The sequence below is a fragment of the Hypanus sabinus genome, chromosome 19 (assembly GCF_030144855.1).
Source record: "Hypanus sabinus isolate sHypSab1 chromosome 19, sHypSab1.hap1, whole genome shotgun sequence".
NCBI classification, from domain to species: Eukaryota; Metazoa; Chordata; class Chondrichthyes; order Myliobatiformes; family Dasyatidae; genus Hypanus; species Hypanus sabinus.
In genome coordinates this window covers 65,616,318-65,638,948 of record NC_082724.1, presented here as the reverse complement: position 1 = coordinate 65,638,948, position 22,631 = coordinate 65,616,318, and the positions used below count along the sequence as shown (strand labels likewise).

The 22,631-nt window shown below is 43.0% G+C and overlaps 2 protein-coding genes across 3 annotated transcripts in view; one reads left to right on the top strand and one right to left on the bottom strand.

Annotated features, from left to right (window-relative positions):
• The window catches only part of LOC132377999 (protein phosphatase 1M-like), an 83,992-nt gene extending 61,933 nt beyond the window's left edge, over positions 1-22,059 (top strand). For both annotated transcript variants that reach the window (XM_059944576.1, XM_059944575.1), the window contains 3 exons: positions 5,876-6,024; positions 6,334-9,540; positions 13,434-22,059. In XM_059944576.1, the coding sequence (XP_059800559.1) occupies positions 5,876-6,024; positions 6,334-6,493 (309 nt within the window). In that variant the 3' untranslated portion in view covers positions 6,494-9,540; positions 13,434-22,059. The remainder of the gene's footprint in view (positions 1-5,875; positions 6,025-6,333; positions 9,541-13,433) is intronic.
• On the bottom strand, positions 1,907-9,176 carry LOC132378002 (putative uncharacterized protein DDB_G0271982). The gene is made up of 2 exons (XM_059944581.1): positions 9,130-9,176; positions 1,907-5,331 (listed from the first exon to the last, which is right to left on the bottom strand). The coding sequence occupies exon 2, from the start codon at positions 3,054-3,056 to the stop codon at positions 2,496-2,498; it is 561 nt and encodes a 186-aa protein (XP_059800564.1). The 5' UTR covers positions 3,057-5,331; positions 9,130-9,176; the 3' UTR covers positions 1,907-2,495.
• Positions 22,060-22,631: the final 572 nt, after the last annotated feature.

Genomic DNA, 22,631 nt, shown 5'->3' with positions numbered 1-22,631 from the left:
TGGGATTGTCTTTATTAGTTACATGCTTTGTCGAAATCCCTTAAAAACCGGATCCTGTTATTTAAAATGGCATCCTGTCAACCCTCGCCCCTTTTCCAGTTAACTCCCACGTGGTTAGCTTGTATCCCAGTGTGGAATAGGCTTTTGCATGCTCCTTTCATAGGAGTTATTTTATCAACTATGTGTTCCAAACTTAGACCATTTGCTGAATTTCCACACAATTCCTTAATTTTAAGCAAGTTGCTAGTTTTCTCTTCAGGACCTTTCATGCTATTAGCTTTCAATTTAAACTTTGTTCAAACAGCATTTCAAATTCTTCTTTTGCACAGCACACTCTTGAATAACAATAGCGTGTGGGGCACCTTTACATTCCAACTCAACCTGTAATTGATTCGCAGGCACCGTGTTACCAAGCCATTGTTCCCTCAGCCTGGTTACTGCTTCTGACTGACATCAATCCAGACTTTAAATTTTCTTCATTCAATTTAGGAACTACACTTTTCCCTTTTCCTTCAATAATAAGATTCACATCACCACCTTTTATCTCCTCACTAACTTTTAACACACCTTCGAACACAAACAACTGGGAATTCTCACTTCCCACTGGTACCAAGGTTAACCCTTTCTTCACTGAACCAAGTCCATCTGACCCACAAGGACTGCATTCCTTTTCAACTAAATCAAATACCTCAGACTTTTTCTGAGCTCCATTACTAGGTTCAGTACCACGTGCATCCACATCTTGAACACACTCAAACAGGACATCTACCTCTTCCAGGCTTTCAATACCCGTACCCTTTTCAAATTCTAAGTTCCCCTGATCCTCTCAGTTACTCTCTGGGCAACTCCCTTCCAGAGTAAACTCAACCCCGCGGCCTGAAACAACCTCATCTGCCAACCCAGCAGACTTCTTCAAGGTAATGGCATCCTTTTCATCTAGGACTGCCCTCATTTCATTATCGGGAACACCTTTAAAATTTTTAACTTCTTCAAACAGTTCTGCCAAACCAGACCGATCATCCATGTCCAACCCTGGACCTTCTAACAGCCTTATCTGTTTCTCATTTTTTCTCCGTGCCTCTAAAAACCTCCTTCTGGCTAAGGGCAGGACTACCTCCTCTCCCTTACTCTCTTTCACTTTCCTATTCTCTGTTTTACCACCCTCTAAACCCTCTTGGTACAGGGTCAGTAAAAACGACTCGGCCAAATCTATACTGGCCTGATTTAAACTGGTCTCATTCTCAGCTGCCTTTCTCGACATGCTGCGAGTGGTCACGCATGCGGGATAGATCTTGGAATCTAGGGGCGGGTCCTCAACACTCACAGGCTGGCTCATCAGCTTCATTGCTGACCAAACCTTACCACCGGCTAAATCGTTACCAAGAAGGACGTCCACGTCAGCTCTCGGAAATTCTGATCACACCCCTATTTCAACTGGTCCAGATACCAGCTCACAATTTATAATGATCCTATGCAAAGGCACAGCTTCTGTCCCTTATCCTATGCCTCTCAAAGCCACCTCTCCAGTCTTGCGACCAAAATCCAGTACCTTACTGCTAATCAATGACAGCTCAGCTCCCGTGTCTCTCCAGATCCGCACTGGAACTGGTGAGTCTCCCTCTCTCACAGACACAGTTCCTTCTGAAATACATTTCTCAGACCCTTCTCGTACTCTGTCTACCTGGGGCTCTCTCATTGATTTATTGATCACCACAGCACATCCTATAGGGACTGCTGCTTTCCATTTTCCTGTCTCCTTCCTCGGAGCGGGGCACTTAGATGCAATATGACCCACCTTTCCACAATTAAAACAGGTCAAGCCAGGATCTCTCCTGCCATCTTGCCTCTCCTCCTCAATCTTACCACTAGCTCCCGGTGGGACCTCTGCCTCAGCCGGCAGGCTTTCTCTACCGTTACCATGGTCTCTCTGGTAACTTTTATTCAAGGAAAACTTTGTCTTGTGGGTTAGGGCATATTCATTTGCGAACTTAGCAAATTTGGAGACAGACTTATTCGACTTCTCATTCAAATACATCGGGATATCATCCGAAACACAACCTTTAAATTCCTCAATCAGAATTAACTCCCTGAGATGCCAAAAATCTTCTTCCACTATTTCTGCTGCACACCAACGATCCAAGAGCACACCCTTCTCATAGGCAAACTCTGCATACGTCTGATTCTACACTTTCTTTAAATTTCTGAACTTTTGTCTATAGGCTTCAGGTACCAATTCGTAGGTCCGAAGAATGGCCTCCTTTACTCTCTCATAATTCTCAGACTCCTCCTCCTCCATGGACAACGCTGCATATGCCCGTTGTGCCTTCCCTTTTAACACACTTTGTAACAACGCCACCCACTGATCTTTGGGCCACTTCTGCCACCTTTTCAAAATGCAAGAAATAACTATCAACATCCGTCTCCTCGAACGGAGGTACTAACCTAAACTCCCTACTGACATTAAACCGCTCCTCTCGGTCTGACCCTTGAGCTCTTCACTCTTGCCTTAACTTCTCCAGGTCCAAGTCATGTTGCCTCTGTTTCTCTTTTTCCTCATACTCTCTCTCCTTCTCGGCCCTTTCCTTCTCCTTTTCGGCCCTTTCCTTTTCTCTCTCGGTCCTTTCCTTCTCCTTTTCAGCTGCTTCCAGCTGTTTTAACTGAATTTCATGCTCTCTTTGTTTCTCAGCTCTTTCCTGCTTCCTCTTCACCTCTAACTCCTTTAGCTGGAGCTCATGCTCCCGTTGCTTCTCAGCCCTTTTTTTTTCCTTCTCAGTTGCTTCCAGCTGCTTTAACTTAATTTCATGTTCTAACCTTAATTTCTCCAACTCAAACTGAGCTGTCCCACTAGCTGGTACCTTTTCAGGGATATTTTCCAATACCTCAGCCGAAAACACATTCTTCACAATATAATACTGAATTATGGCCCTCCGCAACTCCTGCTTTTTCATCGACAGCCTCACCTCTGCGAGGTTTAGACCTTTCACAATATTTATCAAGTCCGACTTTGTGGCTGCCTCTAGCGCCTCCAGAGTCGGGTTTTCTAAAAATTCATCCATATCCAACTTTGCTGGTTTCCTGTCTGGCTACCCGCGCAACCGGATCCAAGTTTGGACTTAAACGCCCGATTCACTGGCCCTCCAATTTGGTATCAGATCCCGAGACGAGGCCCCCACTTTGTTACGAACCCCCTAACTGGGTCACTTACCAGCAAAGATAGAGAGGTCCGTTGAAGTCTGATGGTGCTATTTTTAACAGTATTTATTAGTAAAAATACACAAAAATAGTATCAATGCAACCATACAGATAATATACGCCGTCAATACAAAACCTAAAAGTGCAGGTATAATAATAATCAATAAGGAACAGCTCTATCATTGTCTAGGGGTTAATGTATTGTCCGATGGAAATATAAAAGTCACTCAATTCATTCAGGCTGCAGCCTTTTGGTTGGAGAGAGAGAGCTTTTTAGAAACTTGCCGGCTTTCCTTTTTATGATTTCGATCCGTCGGGAGTCCCGTTGGTGTGGCCGTTCACTCATGGCCTCTCCTTTAGCTAAAGCCGTTCTTCCATGGTGAGGCCGCCAATCCCAGGCAAGGGAAGGACGCACACGATCCCCCACCGGCTGTCACTATTAAACACTGTCACAGGATTTCTAGTGTTTCTCCTGGTGCGTCTGAAGGGGTTGTTCCCCAGACCCCCTTTTATCCTTACTCATGGGGTCTCAGATGTCAATCAGGTTGGGATGATGCAATCCCTCAACCAGCCCACTCTGGTTGTCCCCTGAGGGGTTTCAATGAATAGTACAGTACTCAATACACAATTCCGTCTCCAAGAGACAATGGCCGTTATCCGCAGCTTTGTCTCGCTGAGGCCAGGACACATTCCAAACCCTGTGTATTCTGCGTGTCTCTCTCTCATTTCCTGGGTCCCAGACCTGAATTAATAGCGATCTTGCGATTCTCAAAAAGGACTTTGTACCCTTCGGCCCCTCAGAGTTGTGGCACATTCGTAACACTTCCCCCATCTAAAAAGTGAGTTAGTTCTCACCGAGCTATTGTGCTTGTCACAATTTTTTTTAAATGGTAGTTGAGATAAACTAACTTTTCTCATCTGCAATCAAAGATCAAATGCTCACCACAATATTATGGAAGCTTAATGTATGTAGGAGTGTATGTAATAAAGGTACTGTATTTATACCTTAGGTATAAATACCTAATACTGCCCCCAATGGAATTCCATTGGTAAATGTCTTTTACCAGAGCAAAATACTGTAATCCAATTATCTCTTCTTGCTTCCGGCCAGCTTTGGATCTGAATCGTTAATTTATGTCACTTAAGTTTTCACATTACCATGCCCTGTGCCAATTGCAACATTTGGGTTGCAACTAATCAGCTCTTAAACAGTTAAGCTTGCAGGAGAGGAAATTTTTAGCAGATATGTATTGGATGTAATTTCAAATGTACACAGGCCTGGATATCATGCTCCACATCTGGTGCTTTATGATAAGAAATCAAGCCTCTGAGCTTCAGTTGCCACAGATTAAGTAGACATGGCTATAAGTGAACTGAATGCATCAGGCTTGAAGAGTGATTTTTGTTTTATTGCTGGCACCGGCGACTAACATGTGACATTTTATGTATGTAATTGATCAAACATAATATTGAAGCTGATTATAACTTAAAGATTTTATGTTAAACATGTCAACATAACTGTTAATATGAGCATTTTATTCTTGGGGATTATATTCTCTTATCTAAAACTTCCAACTAATTCAGCAATAACTAGCAATGTGTGTATTGTCCTCCATTGGGATATATCTCTACTTCCTCTAACAAACTATATTTGTCACCGTGTACTACGAGATTCATTTTCTTACAGGCACTTATTGGAAAATAATTAAATATCTATGTGAACTGCACACAAAGACACCACACCCAACCAATGTGCAAAAGAAGGCAAATTGAGCAAATAATACTGAGAACCTGCATTGTAGAGTCCTTGAAAGCAAGTCCATGGTTGCGGACTCATTTTCTGCTGAGGGAATTAAGTTATCCATGATGGTTGTAGGGTAATAACTGTGCGGAACCTGGTGCTGTGGGACCTAAGGCTCTTGTACCTCCTTCTGGATGGTAGCAGTGAGAAGAGGGGATGGTGGGAGTCCATGATGAAATCTTGCTTTCTTGGTCAGTGCTCCTTGTAACTCTGCTCAGTGGTGGAGAGAGCTTTGCCTGTGATGGACTGGGCTGCAGCCACTATTTTCTGTTCCTGGGCATTGGTGTTTCCATAATACAGCCATTGCTGATGTAGTTAGGATACTCTCTACTGTACATCTGTAGAAGTTAAAGTTTTAGATGACAAACCAAGTCAATGTGAATTGTAAGAAAGTAGAGGCCAACCTCACAAACTTTCTACTATTTATATAAAAACATAGAAAACCTACAGCACTATACAGGACCTTAGGCCCACAAAGTTGTGCTGAACATGTCCCCACCCTAGAAGTTACTATTCTTACCCATAGCCCTCTATTTTTCTAAGCTCCATGTACCCATCCAAAAGTCCCAAAGACCCTATTGTATCCGCCTCCACCACTGTTGCCGGCAGCCCATTCCACGCACTCACCACTCTCAGAGTAAAAAACTTACCCCTGACATCTCCTCTTTACCTACTCCCCAGCATCTTAAACCTGAGCCCTCTTGTGGCAGCCATTTCAGCCCTGGGAAAAAGCCTCTGACTGTCCACACGATCAATTTAATGTCTACAAATAATTAAAATTTTAGAAACTGTTAGAACAAAACAATGTTTGAAATTACAAAATGTATTATTGCTTACATTACAATTTGAAAACTTTATATTTGTAACTTTTTTTTAATAAAGGTGACAGTTTTTGATCTAGGACAACATGAATTTGGACAGAAGGATGCTCTGATAATGGCTACTGATGGATTATGGGATGTCATGTCTAATAAAGATGTAGCAGACATCACAGAGAAATTTTTAGATGAACGGAAACAGGACCCTAGCAGGTAAATGTCTATTTCTGCTTCTGTAGTTGATTGCTTAACCTGGGTAAATGTTTTCTGACAGCATCCAATCAGATTTTCAAAACATGACACTATGTTCATTACTTGTTTAGTTCCTAGTCTCTGTTGAAGCGCTAGGCCAGAAAGAAGGGGTGAGAGGGAGCCATGGATTATTCCTTATCACCAGTGAATTCTGCTGTGTAATAACTAATCCAGGCATGGTCTAACACAAATTAAGTATAGCTATATCAGAATGAAAAAGAAATGAAAGGGGTAATAGGAGAAAGAACTGACATTATTTAATTTTTCTAGGTACACAATGCTGGCCCAGTATCTTGTACTTAAGGCAAGAGGTGTTCCACACAACAATGACTGGATTCTAGAAGATGGCAGCTTTGCCTCACTTGATGACATATCAGTGTTTGTGATTCCACTCTGCCATTTAGGAGGCACAGCACAGCCATCGACGTGAGATCTACGGCATACTTGTGGGTGTTTCAAACTAACTTGAAGAATGTTTGAGTATCATTGGAGTGAAAAGAAGGGAAGAAATCCTTCAACCTTCACCTGTGTACTCATTTCCACACATCAATCTGATCTTGTTTATAATTAGCACCATGGCTCATGCACTGTTTTACTAGCTAAAGGTAATGTCACATCAGAGTAAAGGGGCAGAAGCTACTGGCAGTCGACAGCTTTACTTATCTGGGCAGTACTCTATCACGAGCGGTGAACATAACTGCAGAGATCAGCAACAGAATTGCCAAAGCCAGTGCCGCCTTTGGGAGACTACGTGAGAATGTATGGGAGCGGAGAGGACTCAGCCTTACCACCAAGCTGAAGGTCTACCGAGCAGTGGTTCTCACCACCCTCCTCTATGCCAGCGAGACCTGGACTGTCTACAGCAGACACGCTAAACAGCTCAACCACTTCCACTTGAGCTTCCTCCGCAGACTTCTCCACGTACGATGGCAGGACAAAGTCCCAGACATGGAGGTCCTGGAGCGGGCTAGCACCCACAGCGTCTACACCCTCCTACAGAAAGCCCAAGCCAGATGGGCTGGCCATGTCGTCAGGATGTCTGACAGTCGACTACCAAAACATCTGCTGTATGGAGAGCTGAGCCAGGGCAGGCGCTCAGTTGGAGGGCAGAAGAAACGTTTCAAAGACTGTCTCAAAGTGTCCCTCAAAGACCTCAGCATCAATCCCAGTAGCTGGGAATCGCTTGCTCTGGAACGCCCAACCTGGTGGAGCAGGACCACTAAAGGAGTGTATGCAGCAGAAATCAGACACACCACAGAGGCTCAGAGGAAACGCGTCACATGCAAGGCTCAAGCTACCTCCACTTCCACTGCAGCACCTACCCTCATGTGTCCCACATGTAGACGAGCTTTCAGGGCCTGGATTGGCCTCACCAGTTACCGCCGGACCCACAGTCACAAACCCTCCACCTGACAGAAGTCCTGGTCGTCTTTGACTCCGAAGGATGAACAACTCATTTGCTTTTTCTCATATCAACCTGATCTGGTTTGTAATTACCACCATGGTTCATCCACTGTTTTACTAGATAAAGGTAATGTGTACTGTTAGTAATTCAGAAATACACTTATCTGTACATCTCATTCCAGCCTGGTTCATCTTGTCTGTTCTCTCCCTAACTGCAATATAGTGAATGGGTAATGTGGAAATGTTAAATGGTACTGATGGGAATTGTTAATAGGAACACTGCCTGATGTTTTTTTAACCACTCTAACTCCCCACGTTAACTTGTATCAGTGCCCTGTAAAGCAATGGGACTTGAGGTTTACAGAGGCCATTGTAGTTTACTGTTTCTGTTATGCTGTCTCTGGAAAAGAATAAATATGATGCAGCATTATATAATCTAATTTTGGAATTTAGTGTACTATTTAATTTTGATTAACATGTTTGGGACAAGGTGGAATATGAATACCTCTGCAACACTGCCCTGCGTGTGACGTTGGGCAGTGAAGCTCATAAGATTTAAAAGAAACACAGCCTTATACAGGGGGCTGTGTCATTTGTGGGCAGCGGAGTGAGCCGAGAACAAAGTGAAGGCTTAAAGGCTTTGGCTCAACGGGCTTAGGTGGGAACAGGTGAGGCAAGGTAGGTTTAGGTTTCAATTTTTCCTGTTATTTGAGGAAAGGGGGAATTATGAATGTGAGGGCAGCTTGTTGTTCGTGGTGTCGGATGTGGGAGGTCCTGGAGTCTCCTTGCCTCCCGGACGTCCACATCTGCACCAGGTGCGTCGAGCTGCAGCTCCCAAGGGACCATATTAGGGAACTGGAGCGGCAGCTCGACGACCTTCGTCTGGTCAGGGAGAGTGAGGAGTTACAGGCAGGTGGTCACACCGGGGCCACAGGAGGCAGACAAGTGGGTGACGGTTAGGAGAAGGAAGGGGAAGAGTCAGTTACCAGAGAGTACCCCAGTGGCTGTACCCCTTGACAATAAATACTCCTGAGTGCTGTTGGGGGGTACAGCCTACCTACGGGGAAGCAACAGTGGCCATGCCTCTGGCACAGACTCTGGCCCTGTAGCTCAGAAGGGTAGTGAAAGGAAGAGGAAAGCAGTAGTAATAGGGGATTCGATAGTTAGGGGGTCAGGTAGGCAATTCTGTGGACACAGTCAGGAGACCCAGATGGTAGTTAGCCTCCCTGGTGCCAGGGTCCAGTGTTACGTACCCCATAACTGGGTGCCTACTAAGTGCTGATGTAGTTATGGTTGTGTGTGTGTGTGTGTGTGTGTGTGTGTGTGTGTGTGTGTGTGTGTGTGTGTGTGTGTGTGTGTGTGTGTGTGTGTGTGTGTGTGTGTGTGTGAGTGAGTGAGTGAGTGAGTGAGTGAGTGAGTGAGTGAGTGAGAGTGAGTGAGTGAGTGAGAGAGAGAGAGCGAGCGAGATGTAACAGCTACAGTCAGGCAAACCTTCCTTTGCTTTCTTAGTCCGTCATATCGGTGTGGTCATTCAGTTATGACCTCTCCGTCCTTCTGCTAGACTGTTCTTCTGTGGTGGACTCGTCACTCTGGCATGAGTGGACACACACACACACAAGTCCCCACCGGCCCTGCTTTACACTGATAGCCTTAATGACCAACCTCCTGGTTCAGTCTTCGAAGCCCCCACCTTTCTTGTGGGTTCCAACACTCAATCAGTGTCCACTGGCGTGTCTGGAGGGTGTCTCTCCAGACCTGTCTTTTTATCCCTACTCACGGGGACTCAGCTATCCATCACTCCTGAATGACTGTGTCCATCAAATAAGGTCACTCCTTCAGTCTACTGAGGAATGTTTATGAGCAAACTATTGTCCTTGCAGCGAAACAGTAAATAATTCAAAAAAGGAGTCACAATACGGTTAATCAGCAATTTCCCCCTCTCTCTTATCTGTCGCCGATGTTCTTGCTTGTTTTTCCGTCTCTCTTTCTCATGGTCAGCATAGTAACAGTAATAGTTCGTGTTTCTCGGGGGGGCGGGGGAGATTGTTAACTCTGTACCCCATTGTCCATCAGGTCTGTTCATCACTCATAACACCCCCATCCTTCTGGGAATTTTCACCAGGGGGAAAATTAACTAATAAAGCACATGACTGAATTACAGAGTTTAACAAAATACAAGAATATTTTCTTGTTGTCTTAACTACAAGAATAATAGATACACGTTCAAATTAACATCTAGATAAACAATCAGCAATAACATTATCACTCCCCTTTACATGTTGTATTTTAATATCAGATTCCTGTAACAACAGACTCCAATTTAGTAACTGTCTATTTTTATTTTTTCATGTTAGCAAAAAAATACTAAAGGGTTGTGCTGGTAGCTTAGGTATCTATTACAAAGTGTGAACCAATACACGTGTGATTATACTGTGGTACATTACAAAAGTTTGTGTAAATACTAATCTCTATTTTACTTTTAAACTTAACATTCAAACAATCAATCTTCCATGGTGTTTTTTTATCTTTCATATGCTTTGTCAAATTCCCTCAAAAGCAGATCCTGTTACTCAAAGTGGCATTTGGTCAACCTTTGCCCCTTTTCCACGTAACCCTCACGTGGTTAGCTTGCTCACCAGTGTGGAATAGGCCTTCACAGACTTCTTTCATAGGAGTTGTCTTATCACCAATGTTTTCCAAACTAAGCTCATTTGCTGAACTTCCACACAATTCGTTAATTTTAAGCAAGTCATTAATTTTATCTTCAGGATCTTTCATTCTATTTGTTTTCAGTTTAACAGCGGCAGATGATCCCTCTTGGTCAAAACAACATTTCAAGTTCTGCCTCTCCAAATCACAGACTTGAACAACATCACCAGATTATCTTTAAATTTCCAAACAAACTGTAATCGATTCACAGGCACCTTGTTAACAAGCCATTGTTCAGTTAACGGTCCCTTCCCTTTAATTAATCCTTCTAAAACCAATTCAGACTTTAAGTTTTCTTTATTCAATTTAGGAACACCTTTCCCTTCTCCTTCAATAATATTCACATCACCAGCTTTCATCTCATCATTAACTTTTAACACACCTTCTAACACAAACAACTGAAAATTCTCACTTTCCACTGGTACCAAGGTTAACCCTTTCTTCACTGAACCAAGTCCATCTGACCCAAAAGAACTGCATTCCTTTTCAACTAAATCAGATACCTCAGACTTTTCCTGAGTATCAATACTGGGTTCAGTACCCTGTGCATCCACATCCTTCACATCCTGAACACACTCAAGCAGGACATCTACCTCTTCCAGGCTTTCAATACCAGTCCCCTTTTCAAATTCTAAGTTCCCCTGATCCTCCCAGTTACTCTCTGGGCAACTCCCCTTTGGAGTAAACTCAACCCTGCGGGTTAAAACAATCTTGTCAGCTAACCCAGCAGACTCCCTCAAGGCAGTGGCATCCTTTTCATCTAGGACAGCCCTTACGTCAGTATCGGGAACACATTTAAATTCTTCAACTGCAAACAGCTCTGTCAAGCCAGACAGATCATCCGTGTCCAACCCTGGACCTTCTAACTGCCATATCTGTTTCTTTATAAATTCCCTCTTGGCTAAGGGTAAATCTACCTACTCTCCTTTACTCTTTCACCCCACTATCCTCCATTTTACCACCCTCTTGGTACAGGGTCGCCAAATCAACACTGGACTCATTTAAACTGGCTCCTTTCTCAGCCACCTTGCTGGACATGCTGCGAGTGACTGCGCATGCGGGATAAATCTTGGACTCTATGGGCGGGTCCTCAGCACTCACAGGCTTGCTGGTCAGTTTCACTGCTGAATACACATCCCCAGCATCTCTCCAGATCCACACTGGAACTGGAGTTTCTTCTTCTTTCACAGACGCCGTCCCTTCCGAGATAAACTTCTTACGCCTCTTTTGTGCTCTATCTACCTTTGCCTTCCTCATCGATCTGCTGACCGACTCAATGCAACTTGTAGGGATTGCTGTTTTCCCTTTTCCTGTCTCCTTCTTCGGAGCAAAGCACTTAGATGCTATATGACCAGCTTTCCCACAATTATAACAGGTAAAGCTAGGAACCTTGCTGCCAGCCTGCTTTTCCTCCTCCTCCTCACATTTCCACTAGCTTTCCACTTTTCCACGAAGGCTTATTCTCTGCCTTAGCCGGTGGACTTTCTCTGCCCTCCCTACTGCCTCTCTGGTAGCTCTTATTTGAGGAAAACTTTGACTTGTGGGTTAAGGCGTACTCGTCTGCTAACTTGGCAGTCGCGGACAGAGTCTCTTGTCTCCTCCTCATCCAAGTACATCTTCATACTCTCAGGGATACAACTGCTCTATCAGTATTAACTGTAACAGGTTATCATAATCTTCATCAACCCCTTTTGAGGCGCACCAACGCTCACAATATATTTGCATCTCACGGGCAAACTCTAAATACGTGTGGTTCCATGGCTTTCTCAAGTTCCGGATCTTCTGCCGGTATGCCTTTGGCACCAACTCGTAACTCCTCAGTACAGCCCTTTTTACTTCCTCATAATTCCTAGACTCATCCATGGACAATGCCGAATACGCTTGTTGAGCCTTCCCCCTAAGTACGTTCTGTACCAGAACAGCCCATTTTCACTCAGGCCAGTTCTGATTCACAGCCACTTTCTCAAAATGGAGGAAGAACTTATGTACATCCATCTCCTCAAATGGAGGTACCAACTGGATCTCCCAACTAATCTTGAACCCCTCATTTGGGTCTGCCGCCCTGTCTCTTCCCTGCTGTACCTTTAACCTATTTCCAGCGCATGCTGCTTCTCTTCCTCCCTTTCCTCCATCTGCCTTTCAGCTTCTTCCTTCTCCCTTTCAGCCTTCCTTTCTTCCACCTCTCTCCTCCATTCAGTTTCCTCTTTTCACCTCACAGCTTCTCTCTCTGCATCCAGCTGCCTCATTTGAAGTTAATGCTGCCTCTTTCTCAGTCAACTTTAATTTTTCTATCTCTAACTGAACCTCCCCCTTGGCTGGTTTCCTCTCAGGGAACAGGTCCAATACATCTGGTGTGAACACACCCTTGGATACATAATGCATAACTATTTCTCTCTGTATATCCACCTTTCTCATCGACGATTTCACTTCTGGGAGATCTAATCATTTCACAACAATCACCAATTCAGCCTTCCTAGCAGCCTCTAATGCCCCCACAGTCGAGTCTTTTAAAAATTTGACAATGTTCATCTCTGCTGGTTTCCCGTCTGGTTAATCTCACAACCAGATCAGATAAGGGACTTTTAGCCCGATTCACTGGCCCCATAATTTGGTGATCAAAACCCAGACGAGCCCTCAATTTGTTACGTACCCCATAACTGGGTGTCTAACCAGCAGAGAAAGAAGAATTTGTTGGAGTCTGGTGGTACTATACTAAAGGTGTTTATTAATAAAAAAAAACAGGCAAAACCATATGAAATAATGCAAATATACGTATAAAACAAGTTAGCAGTAATAAACCTAAAAGTGTAGGAATAATAATAATCAATAATAAACAAGGTCTAGCGATGTCTAGGGGTAAATAAATTGTCATAGAAAAGTGTAGTTCAGTTCATAAGTGCAGATGTAGTTATGGTTGTGGTGTTGAGAGAGAGAGAGCGAGAGCGAGAGAGAGAGAGAGAGAACAGCTAGTCAGGCAAACCTTCCTTTGCTTTTCTAATCTGTCGTATTGGTGTGGTCATCCAAGTTATGACCTCTCCGTTTTTCTGTGGTGGACTCATCACTCTGGCATCAGTGAACACACACACAAGTCCCCACCGGCCCTGCTTTACACTGATAGCCTTAATGACCAACCTCCTGGTTCAGTCTTCGAAGCCCCCACCTTTCTTGTGGGTTCCAACACTCGATCAATGTCCACTGGCGTGTCTGGAGGGTGTCTCTCCAGACCTGTCTTTTTATCCCTACTCACGGGGACTCAGCTATCCATCACTCCTGAATGACTGTGTCCATCAAATAAGGCCGCTCCTTCAGTCCACTGAGGAATGTTTATGAGCAAACTATTGTCCTTGCAGCAAAGCAGTAAATATTTCAAAAAAGGAGTCGGCAATCAGCAATTTCCTCCTCTCTCTTATCTGTTGCCGATGTTCCTGCTTGTTTTTCCGTCTCTCTTTCTCATGGTCAGCATAGTAACAGTAATAGTTTGTTTCTCGGGGGGGGGGGGGGGAAGATTGTTAACTCTGTACCCCATTGTCCATCAGGTATATTCATCACTCATAACACCAGGATGTTTCTGATCGTGTCCAAGATATCCTGAAGTGGGAGGGTGAGGAGCCAGAGGTCGTGGTTCATATAGGTACCAATGACATAGGTAGGAAAAGGGAAGAAGTCCTGAAAGGAGAATATAGGGAGTTAAGAAGGACCACAAAAGGTAGTAATCTCAGGATTACTGCCTGTGCCACTCGACAGTGAATAGGAATGGAATAAAGTGGAGGATAAATGTGTGGCTTAGGGATTGGAGCAGGGGGCAGGGATTTAAGTTTCTGGATCATTGGGACTGCTTTTGGGGCAGGTGTGACCTGTACAAAAAGGACGGGTTGCACTTGAATCCTAGGGGGACCAATATCCTGGTGGGGAGATTTGCTAAGGCTACTGGGGAGACTTTAAACAAGAATGGTTGGTGGATGGAAATCAAATTGAAGACACTAGGGTAGAGGAGGTTAGTTCACAAATAGAGAAAGCTAGTAGACAGTGTGTGAGGAAGGATAGGCAGCTGAAAGAGAAGGGGTAAAAAAGATAAATGTAAAAAGAATCTTAAAGAAATTAGACAAGCTAAGATATGAGATTGATTTTCGCCTTACTTGCCAAATAAATCCAAAGAGTTTCTGCAGTTATATTAATACAAAAGGATAGTGAGGGATAAAATTGGTCCCTTAGAGAATCAGAGTGGACAGCTATGTGTGGAGCCAAAAGAGATGGGGGAGATTTTGAACAATTTCTTTTCTTTAGTATTCACTAAGGAGAAGGATATTGAATTGTGTAAGGTAAGGGAAACAAGTAAAGTAGTTATGGAAACTATGATGATTAAAGAGGAAGTACTGGTGCTTTAAAATAATATAAAAGTGGATAAGTCCTGACAGGATATTCCCTAGGACCTTGAGAAATAGCAGGGGCTCTGACAGAAATATTACAAATGTCATTAGAATCGAGGATGGTGCCAGAGGATTAGCGTATTGCTCATGTAGTTCCATTGTTTAAAAAGGGTTATATGAGTAAACCTAGCCTGTCGGTTATAGGCCTGTCAGTTTGACGTCAGTGGTGGGTAAATTAATGGAAAGTATTCTTAGCTATGGTATATATAATTATCTAATAGACAGGTCTGCTTAGGAAAAGTCAACATGGACGTGTGCGGAAGGTCATGTTTGACAAATCTTCCTGAATTTTTTGAAGAGGTTACTAGGAAATTTGATGAGGGTAAAGCAGTGGATGTTGTCTATATGGACTTCAGTAAGGCCTTTGACAAGGTTCCACACGGAAAGTTAGTTGGGAAGGTTCGATTGTTAGGTATTAATATTGAAGTAGTAAAATGGATTCAACAGTGGCTGGATGGGAGATGCCAGAGAGTAGTGGTGGATAACTGTTTGTCAGGTTGGAGGCCGGTGACTAGTGGTGTGCCTCAGGGATCTGTACTGGGTCCAATGTTGTTTGTCATATACATTAATGATCTGGATGATGGGGTGGTAAATTGGATTAGTAAATATGCAGATGGTACCAAGATAGGTGGCGTTGTGGATAATGAAGTAGGTTTTCAAAGCTTGCAGAGATTTAGACCAGTTAGAAGAGTGGGCTGAAAGATGGCAGATGCAGTTTAATGCTGTTAAGTGTGAGGCGCTACATTTTGGTAGGACTAATCAAAATAGGTCATACATGGTAAATGGTAGGGCATTGAAGAATGCAGGAGAACAGTGATCTAGGAATAATGGTGCATAGTTCCCTGAAGGTGGAATCTCATGTGGATAGGGTGGTGAAGAAAGCTTTTGGGATGCTGGTCTTTATAAATCAGAGCATTGAGTATAGGAGTTGGGATGTAATGTTAAAATTGTACAAGGCATTGGTAAGGCCAAATTTGGAGTATTGTGTACAGTTCTGGTCACCGAATTATAGGAAAGGTATCAACAAAATAGAGAAAGTACAGCGAAGATTTACTAGAATGTTACCTGGGTTTCAGCACCTAAGTTACAGGGAAAGGCTGAACAAGTTAGGTCTTTATTCTTTGGAGCGCAGAAGGTTGAGGGGGGGGGGGGGGGGACTTGATAGAGGTATTTAAAATAATGAGGGGGATAGATTGAGTTGACGTGGATAGGCTTTTTCCATTGAGTAGGGGAGATTCAAACAAGAGGACATGAGTTGAGAGCTGAGGGGCAAATGTTTAGGGGGTAACATGAGGGGGAACTTATTTACTCAGAGTGGTAGCTGTGTGGAACGAGATTCCAGTAGTAGAGGCAGGTTGAATGTTGTCTTTAAAAAAAAAATTGGATAGGTATATCGACAGGAAAGGAATGGAGGGTTCTGGGCTGAGTGCAGGTCGGTGTGACTAGGTGAGAGTAAGCGTTCGGCAAGGACTAGAAGGGGGGAGTTGGCCTGTTTCCGTGCTGTAATTGTTATATGGTTATATTTTATAACTTCTCTGCCAGGAGTGAGCCAGCTGTTCCAAATATACTTGTACCCAAAATGTATTATTTGGCATCAGTCTAAAGGAATAAGCACAAAAGTGAGATTCTCAGAGACTGTTTGGTTTTCCATAATTAGATAAAGAAAATTACTTTTCTAACTTATTATCTAGATAATCACAAATTCTTAGACAGGCATGCATTATACCTGAACATATCCAGCATCAAGTATAACATTCTCCATCAATTTTACCATATTAACCACTGTCTGAAATAGGATCCACAGCGACAAGACAAATATTTCCAGTAATGTGTTGTTTATGTTCCTGCAGTTAACTTTAAAATGAGTAGGTCAATTAATTTGGACCAGTTAGCCTCACAGTGGTATAATGTAAAAGATGAAAGAAAATTGAAGTAAAATTAAAGAATAATCAAAAACAGTTGGCATGAATTTGATTAGAGAGAGCAATATCAAACCATGGTTTAATTTTAAAGGTAACAAGGGTTGAAGGATTATTGCAAGGCATTTAATAAGGGCAGAAAAAAGCAGCACAACAAAAACCATTTGTTCAAATTAGTTCAATAGCAGAAGGCAATAGTGGTTGCAGTTGGAAGGCCATTTAGTACTGAGACCTGCAGAACCCAACTTCTTGTCTTTCATTGTATGTACTACTCATTTAGACTCGAACAATTAAGGCCACAGATTTTTACGAACAGTTTACATTCCTGAGAGCAGTAGCTCAACTGTACCAATGGGGTGTTCACTTGGCAGAGAGGTGGCTGTTAGTCTTGGAAAAGCCTGATGTCATGCATTTTCAGGGAAAACGAGGCAAGGAGTATTAAATGGCAAGTGTGAACTGCTAAAGTAGAGGATATTAGTATGTACTGCAAATGATTCCTGATGATGGGCTAGGATAGCCCCTATGGTGTATATTTCTGATCTATACCAGTGTAAAGTGCTTCTGTCCATTTTGAAATCTCTTATGAGGATGTGACCAGGCATATAGATGAGGGTAGTGCAGTGGATGTGATCTACATGGATTTTAGTAAGGCATTTGACAAGGTACCACACAGTAGGCTTATTCAGAAAGTCAGAAGACATGGGCTTGCCTGCAGAAACAGAGGATCATGGTGGAGGGAGTACATTCAGATTGGTTGTGACTAGTGGTGTCCCACAAGGATCGGTTCTGGGACCTTTACTTTTCGTGATTTTTATTAATGACCTGGATGTGGGGGTAGAAGAGTGGATTGGCAAGTTTGCAGACGACACAAAGGTTGGTGGTGTTGTAGATAGTGTAGAGGATTGTCAAAGATTGCAGAGAGACATTGATAGAATGCAGAAGTGGGCTAAGAAGTGGCAGGTGGAGTTCAAACTGGAAAAGTGTGAGGTGGTACACTTTGGAAGGACAAACTCCAAGGCAGAGTACAAAGTAAATGGCAGGATACTTGGTAGTGTGGAGGAGCAGAGGGATCTGGGGGTACATGTCCACAGATCCCTGAAGGTTGCCTCACAGGTAGATAGGGTAGTTAAGAAAGCTTATGGAGTGTTAGCTTTCACAAGTTGTGGGACAGAGTTTAAGAGTCGCAGGGCAATGATGCAACTCTATAAAACTCTAGTTAGGCCACACTTGGGGAGTACTGTGTCCAGTTCTGGTCGCCTCACTATAGGAAGGATGTGGAAGCATTGGAAAGGGTACAGAGGAGATTTACCAGGATGCTGCATTATGATCAGAGATTAAGGAAGCTAGGACTTTACTCTTTGGAGAGGAGGATGAGAAGAGACGATAGAGTATTCCAGGATATTAAGAGGACTAGATAGAGTGGACAGCCAGCGCCTCTTCCCCAGGGCATCACTGCTCAATACAAAAGGACATGGCTTTATGGTAAGGGGTGTAAAGTTCAAGGGGGATATTAGAGGAAGGATTTTTTTTAACCGAGTGTTTGGCGTGTGGAATGTACTGCCCGAGTCAGTGGTGGAGGCAGATACACAAGTGAAATTTAAGAGACTACTAGACAGGTATACGGAGGAATTTACAGTGGAGGATTATATGGGAGGCAGGGTTTAAGGGTCGGCACATTGTGGGCTGAAGGGCCTGTACTATGCTGTATTGTTCTATGTTTTATAAATATGCACTTTGGAAATGGAGTAAGTAAACTTTGATTAAAGCTTGTCCATGTGATAAGGAGGTCCTGTACAGATAAAAAAAAACATTTTCTGATAGCATAACCACACAGGCATCGATAAAAAAACTCGTCATGCTGTCAAAGAAGAAATGTTGAATGTCACAACAAAACAAAACAAAACAGCAGGCATATCCCAACCAGATACATAGGAATAGTACATATCTTTGGTTCTGCTCATTAAAAACATAACTCAAAAGAGAAAATTAAGACCACCCATATAATTTTCATTTAAATTATATGGATAGCAAGTTAAGGAAAGATACAGGGCTACAGTACTAAACATTGGTCTTCAAGGTTTCAAAGCAGAAATCCAAAGGCAATATTGACCAATATTCCCAAAACCAAGCCAAATCCGTATCTTAAGAAAAAAATCCCATTATGGCTCCATGTCACATTCTTTGTTTGAGATATGGGAATTTTGCTAGACTGCCAACCTCCCAGTTAACTATTTCTGCACCAGATGCACCGAGCTGAAGCTCCCTCAGAGAGCATGTTTAGGAATTGCAGCTGTGCTTGATTGATCTTTGGCTCATACAGGAAACTAACAGTAATAGATAGCAGCTACAAAAGGATGGTCACCCCTAAGTTGCAGAAATACCGGTGACTGTCAGGAGAGGTAAGGGGAATAGGCAGCCAGTACAGAGTACCACTTTGGATAATGCTGGGGGTGGGGGGGCAGAGAAGAGAAACAACTTGCCAGGGAATCTACAGTGACTGGGTCTCTGGTGCTGTGGCTCAGAAAGGAAGGGGGCAAGAAGAGGGCTGCAGCAGTGATACAGAATTCCATAGAGACGAGATTCTATGGACATGACAAACATCCAAACACACTATTGCCTCCCAGGAATCAGGGTCAGGGTCTTCACAGATCAGGCCCGTGGCATTCAAAAATGGAGAAGGTATGCTGGCAGAAGTCTTGGTACTTATTGGCACCAAAGATATAGGTAGAAAAACATAGGTAGAGGTAGAGATCCTGAAGAGAGAACTTGGGGTGATACGTAGAAAGCTGAAAAGCAGGACCTCCAGAATAGTAATATTCAGAGTGCTGCCTGTGACATGCACCACTGAGATTTAGAATAAGATGAATGCATGACTGAGGAATTGATGTAGCAGGCAGGGTTGCAGAGTTATTATCAGCATCTCTTCTGGGGAAGGTATGACTTGCAAAAATGGACTGGGTTATACCTAAACTTTGGGGGGGGGGGGGCAAGATCCTTGCAGTAAATTTGCTAGAACTAGTGGGGAGGGTTTAAACTAATTTGGCAGGGGGATGGGAAAGTGATACGGCTTTTGTTGATTGGCAGGAGACTAAGCTTGGGAATAAAGGCAGCCTTTTCTGATTGGCTGCCAGAGACTAGTGGTGTTCCACAGAGATCGATACTGGGACTGGTTTTTACAGTTTGTCAATTATTTGAATGGCGGAATTGATGGCTTTGTGGCCAAGTTTGCAAACAATACCAACATAGGTGGAAGGGCAGGTAGTGTTGAGGGAAGCAGTTAAGTCTGCAGAAGGACTTAAACAGATTAGGAGAATGGGGAAAGAGGTGGCAGATGGAATATAGTATCAGGAGCTCCATGGTAATATGCTTTGGTAGAAGAAATTAAAGCAGAGACTAAACAGGAATAAAATTCAAAAACTGAAGGTGCAATGGGACTTCGGAGTTCTCATGCAGGATTTCCTAAAGGTTAACTTTGCAGGGCAAGTTGGTGGCAAGGAAGGTAAATTGCATATTAGCATTCATTTTGGGAGGACTGAAATATGAAAACAAAGATGTAATGCTGATGCTTTAGATACCTCACTTGGAGTATTGAGAGCAGATCTGGGTTTCTTATCTGATGTTTTGACATTGGAGGGGTTTCAAAGGAGGTTCAGAAAATGATTCTGGGAATTAAAGATTTATTATATGAGGCACGTTTGATGACTCTGGGTCTTTTCTTGCTGGAACTTAGAATAATTGGGGGGGGGAAGGGATCTCATTGAAACCCATCGGATGTTGAAAGGGTGGATGTAGATAAGAGTGGATGTGGAGATGTTTCCTATAGGACCAATGGGTACAACCTCAGGATAGCAGGACATCCATTTAGGATGAGGGGAAATTTCGGGGGAAGGGATCTCATTGAAACCCATCGGATGTTGAAAGGGTGGATGTAGATAAGAGTGGATGTGGAGATGTTTCCTATAGGACCAATGGGTACAACCTCAGGATAGCAGGACATCCATTTAGGATGAGGGGAAATTTCTTTAGGCAAAGAGTGGCGTATCTGTGGAATTCATTGCCGTAGGTGGCTTTGGAGGCCAGGTCACTGAGTGTATTTAAGATGGAGGTTGATAGATTCTTCATAAGTCAGGGCACGAAAGGTTATGGGGAGAAGGTAGGAGAATTCTGTTGAAGGAGAAACAGACCCGCCACGATCAAATGGCAGAGTATACACGATGTGCTGAATAGCCCAAATAGTCCTAGGAAGAAGCAAAGTGGGGAAGAGAGAATATAAGTACTATTAAATATCCACTGCAAGTGGACAGCATATGTACTGATTTGGTTTGACATGGTCCAAACAAGTTTAGGTTCCCATTCTTGCTGCCAGTTTAAAAACGGACACTGGATCAAGTATACTGTCAACGGATTATGGCATACTGCTGAAATTCACAGCGAGTACCCAGGGAAAATACAAACACAGCAATCTGTTCCCCAAATTTAAAAAATTATTTCCCTCATTTGTGTACACACCCCATTTCTGGTACAGAGATACTGCACAGGCACTAAGGGGAACAAAGCTTAAAATGCCTAAAAAATATACAATTTGTTTTTATTGGTTCATATCAAATATTTATCTTAATTACAATTAAATACAAAAGATCTGGAGAGATAACATCAATACTAAAACTAAATGTTTACCAGTTTAATTTTATCAGTTACAGAAAAACATTTTCAAGTGAGCCTTCTTTCATCCATAAACCCAGCATCATACAGTTAATGTGGACAATGTCAGCACATTCAAGTACAGGTCGACTGTCACTAATCCGACTACCTGTAATCCGGTTCCTTCGATAATCCAGCACTGATTTCAAATTTTCCATGCAACTGTAATTTCAAATTTCCCAGGCCACCATACCAATCTGTTGTGGATTGTTTTGGTTGCGCTAGATCTGTTCATGTGTTGGCACACTCTCATAAGCACAGACAGGCAATTCCTGTTTGTTTTCCTGCATTTATTAATATCATTTGCATGAGTCGCGGCTGTCCATCTCACCCGCAGGGGAGCTGGTGTGCGCTGGGTCGGTCTGCCTTCTCACCTGCCTGCCGGCAGTTGCGTGCTGTCCTCCAGCATCGCCCAGCCGGCGCACCGTTCTCTTCTGCTGAATTTAAGCATATTATTAAGCGGAGGAAAAGAAACTAACAAGGATTCCCTCAGTAACTGCGAGTGAAGAGGGAAGAGCCCAGTGCCGAATCCCCGGCCACTTGGCAATTGTGTGAAATGTGGCTATCTCTGACTTCTGCTTACCCAGATGAACTGTTGTGCCAGTTTCACCACCAGTTCCTGATGCTTCACTCATTTTTCAAGATGAAGATGTTGATGATCCTGACAACCCCACACTTGCAGACATGTAACTTTGCCTGAAGATATATTAAACATCTCACTTTTGAAGTGGAAGTGCTCAACTGTTCTATATAAGTTAATTCCTGTACATTTAACTGCACCTTTTATTTTATCTGTGCCTGTACAGTATATTACTTTATTAAAATTTCACTTCCTACTTAATTATTTTTGTTTCATCATTATCTAACTGTACTGATTTACATGATATTTTAAAATTATGATGAGGCAGTTAGCTATTGCTTAATGTGATCCTTCTGTAATTCGACTTTTTCACTAATCCGGCACTCCTCAGGTCCCAATAGTGCCAGATAATAGAAGGTCAACCTGTACTACAGTAGCTGCTCATTAATACTTGCATGTACTGAATTAACGAAGGCCCTTGCCTTTTCTTGAATATCCTTTGTAGCACATAATCAGTGGAAAATGACCTAATCCCCAACCAATAACAAGAAATTGGCAAGAACACCAGGAGGGTGTCACCCAGCAATTCTTTACTGTATTTGGGAAGACCAGGATTCCCAGCTAACAACACAGAATTATATCAAATGGCACTCTGCATTGTGTGTTCATGATGCAAAAAGAATGTTCATTTGGAACTAAGATATTAAAAGCTTGCAGGAAACATGCAAATTAGACTGCTACAGAAACTTAGGGAACACAATTAACTTTTAAATACCTCTGATATTATGTAGAACACAGTTGTGCTGACCTTTCAGTATAGCATATTGA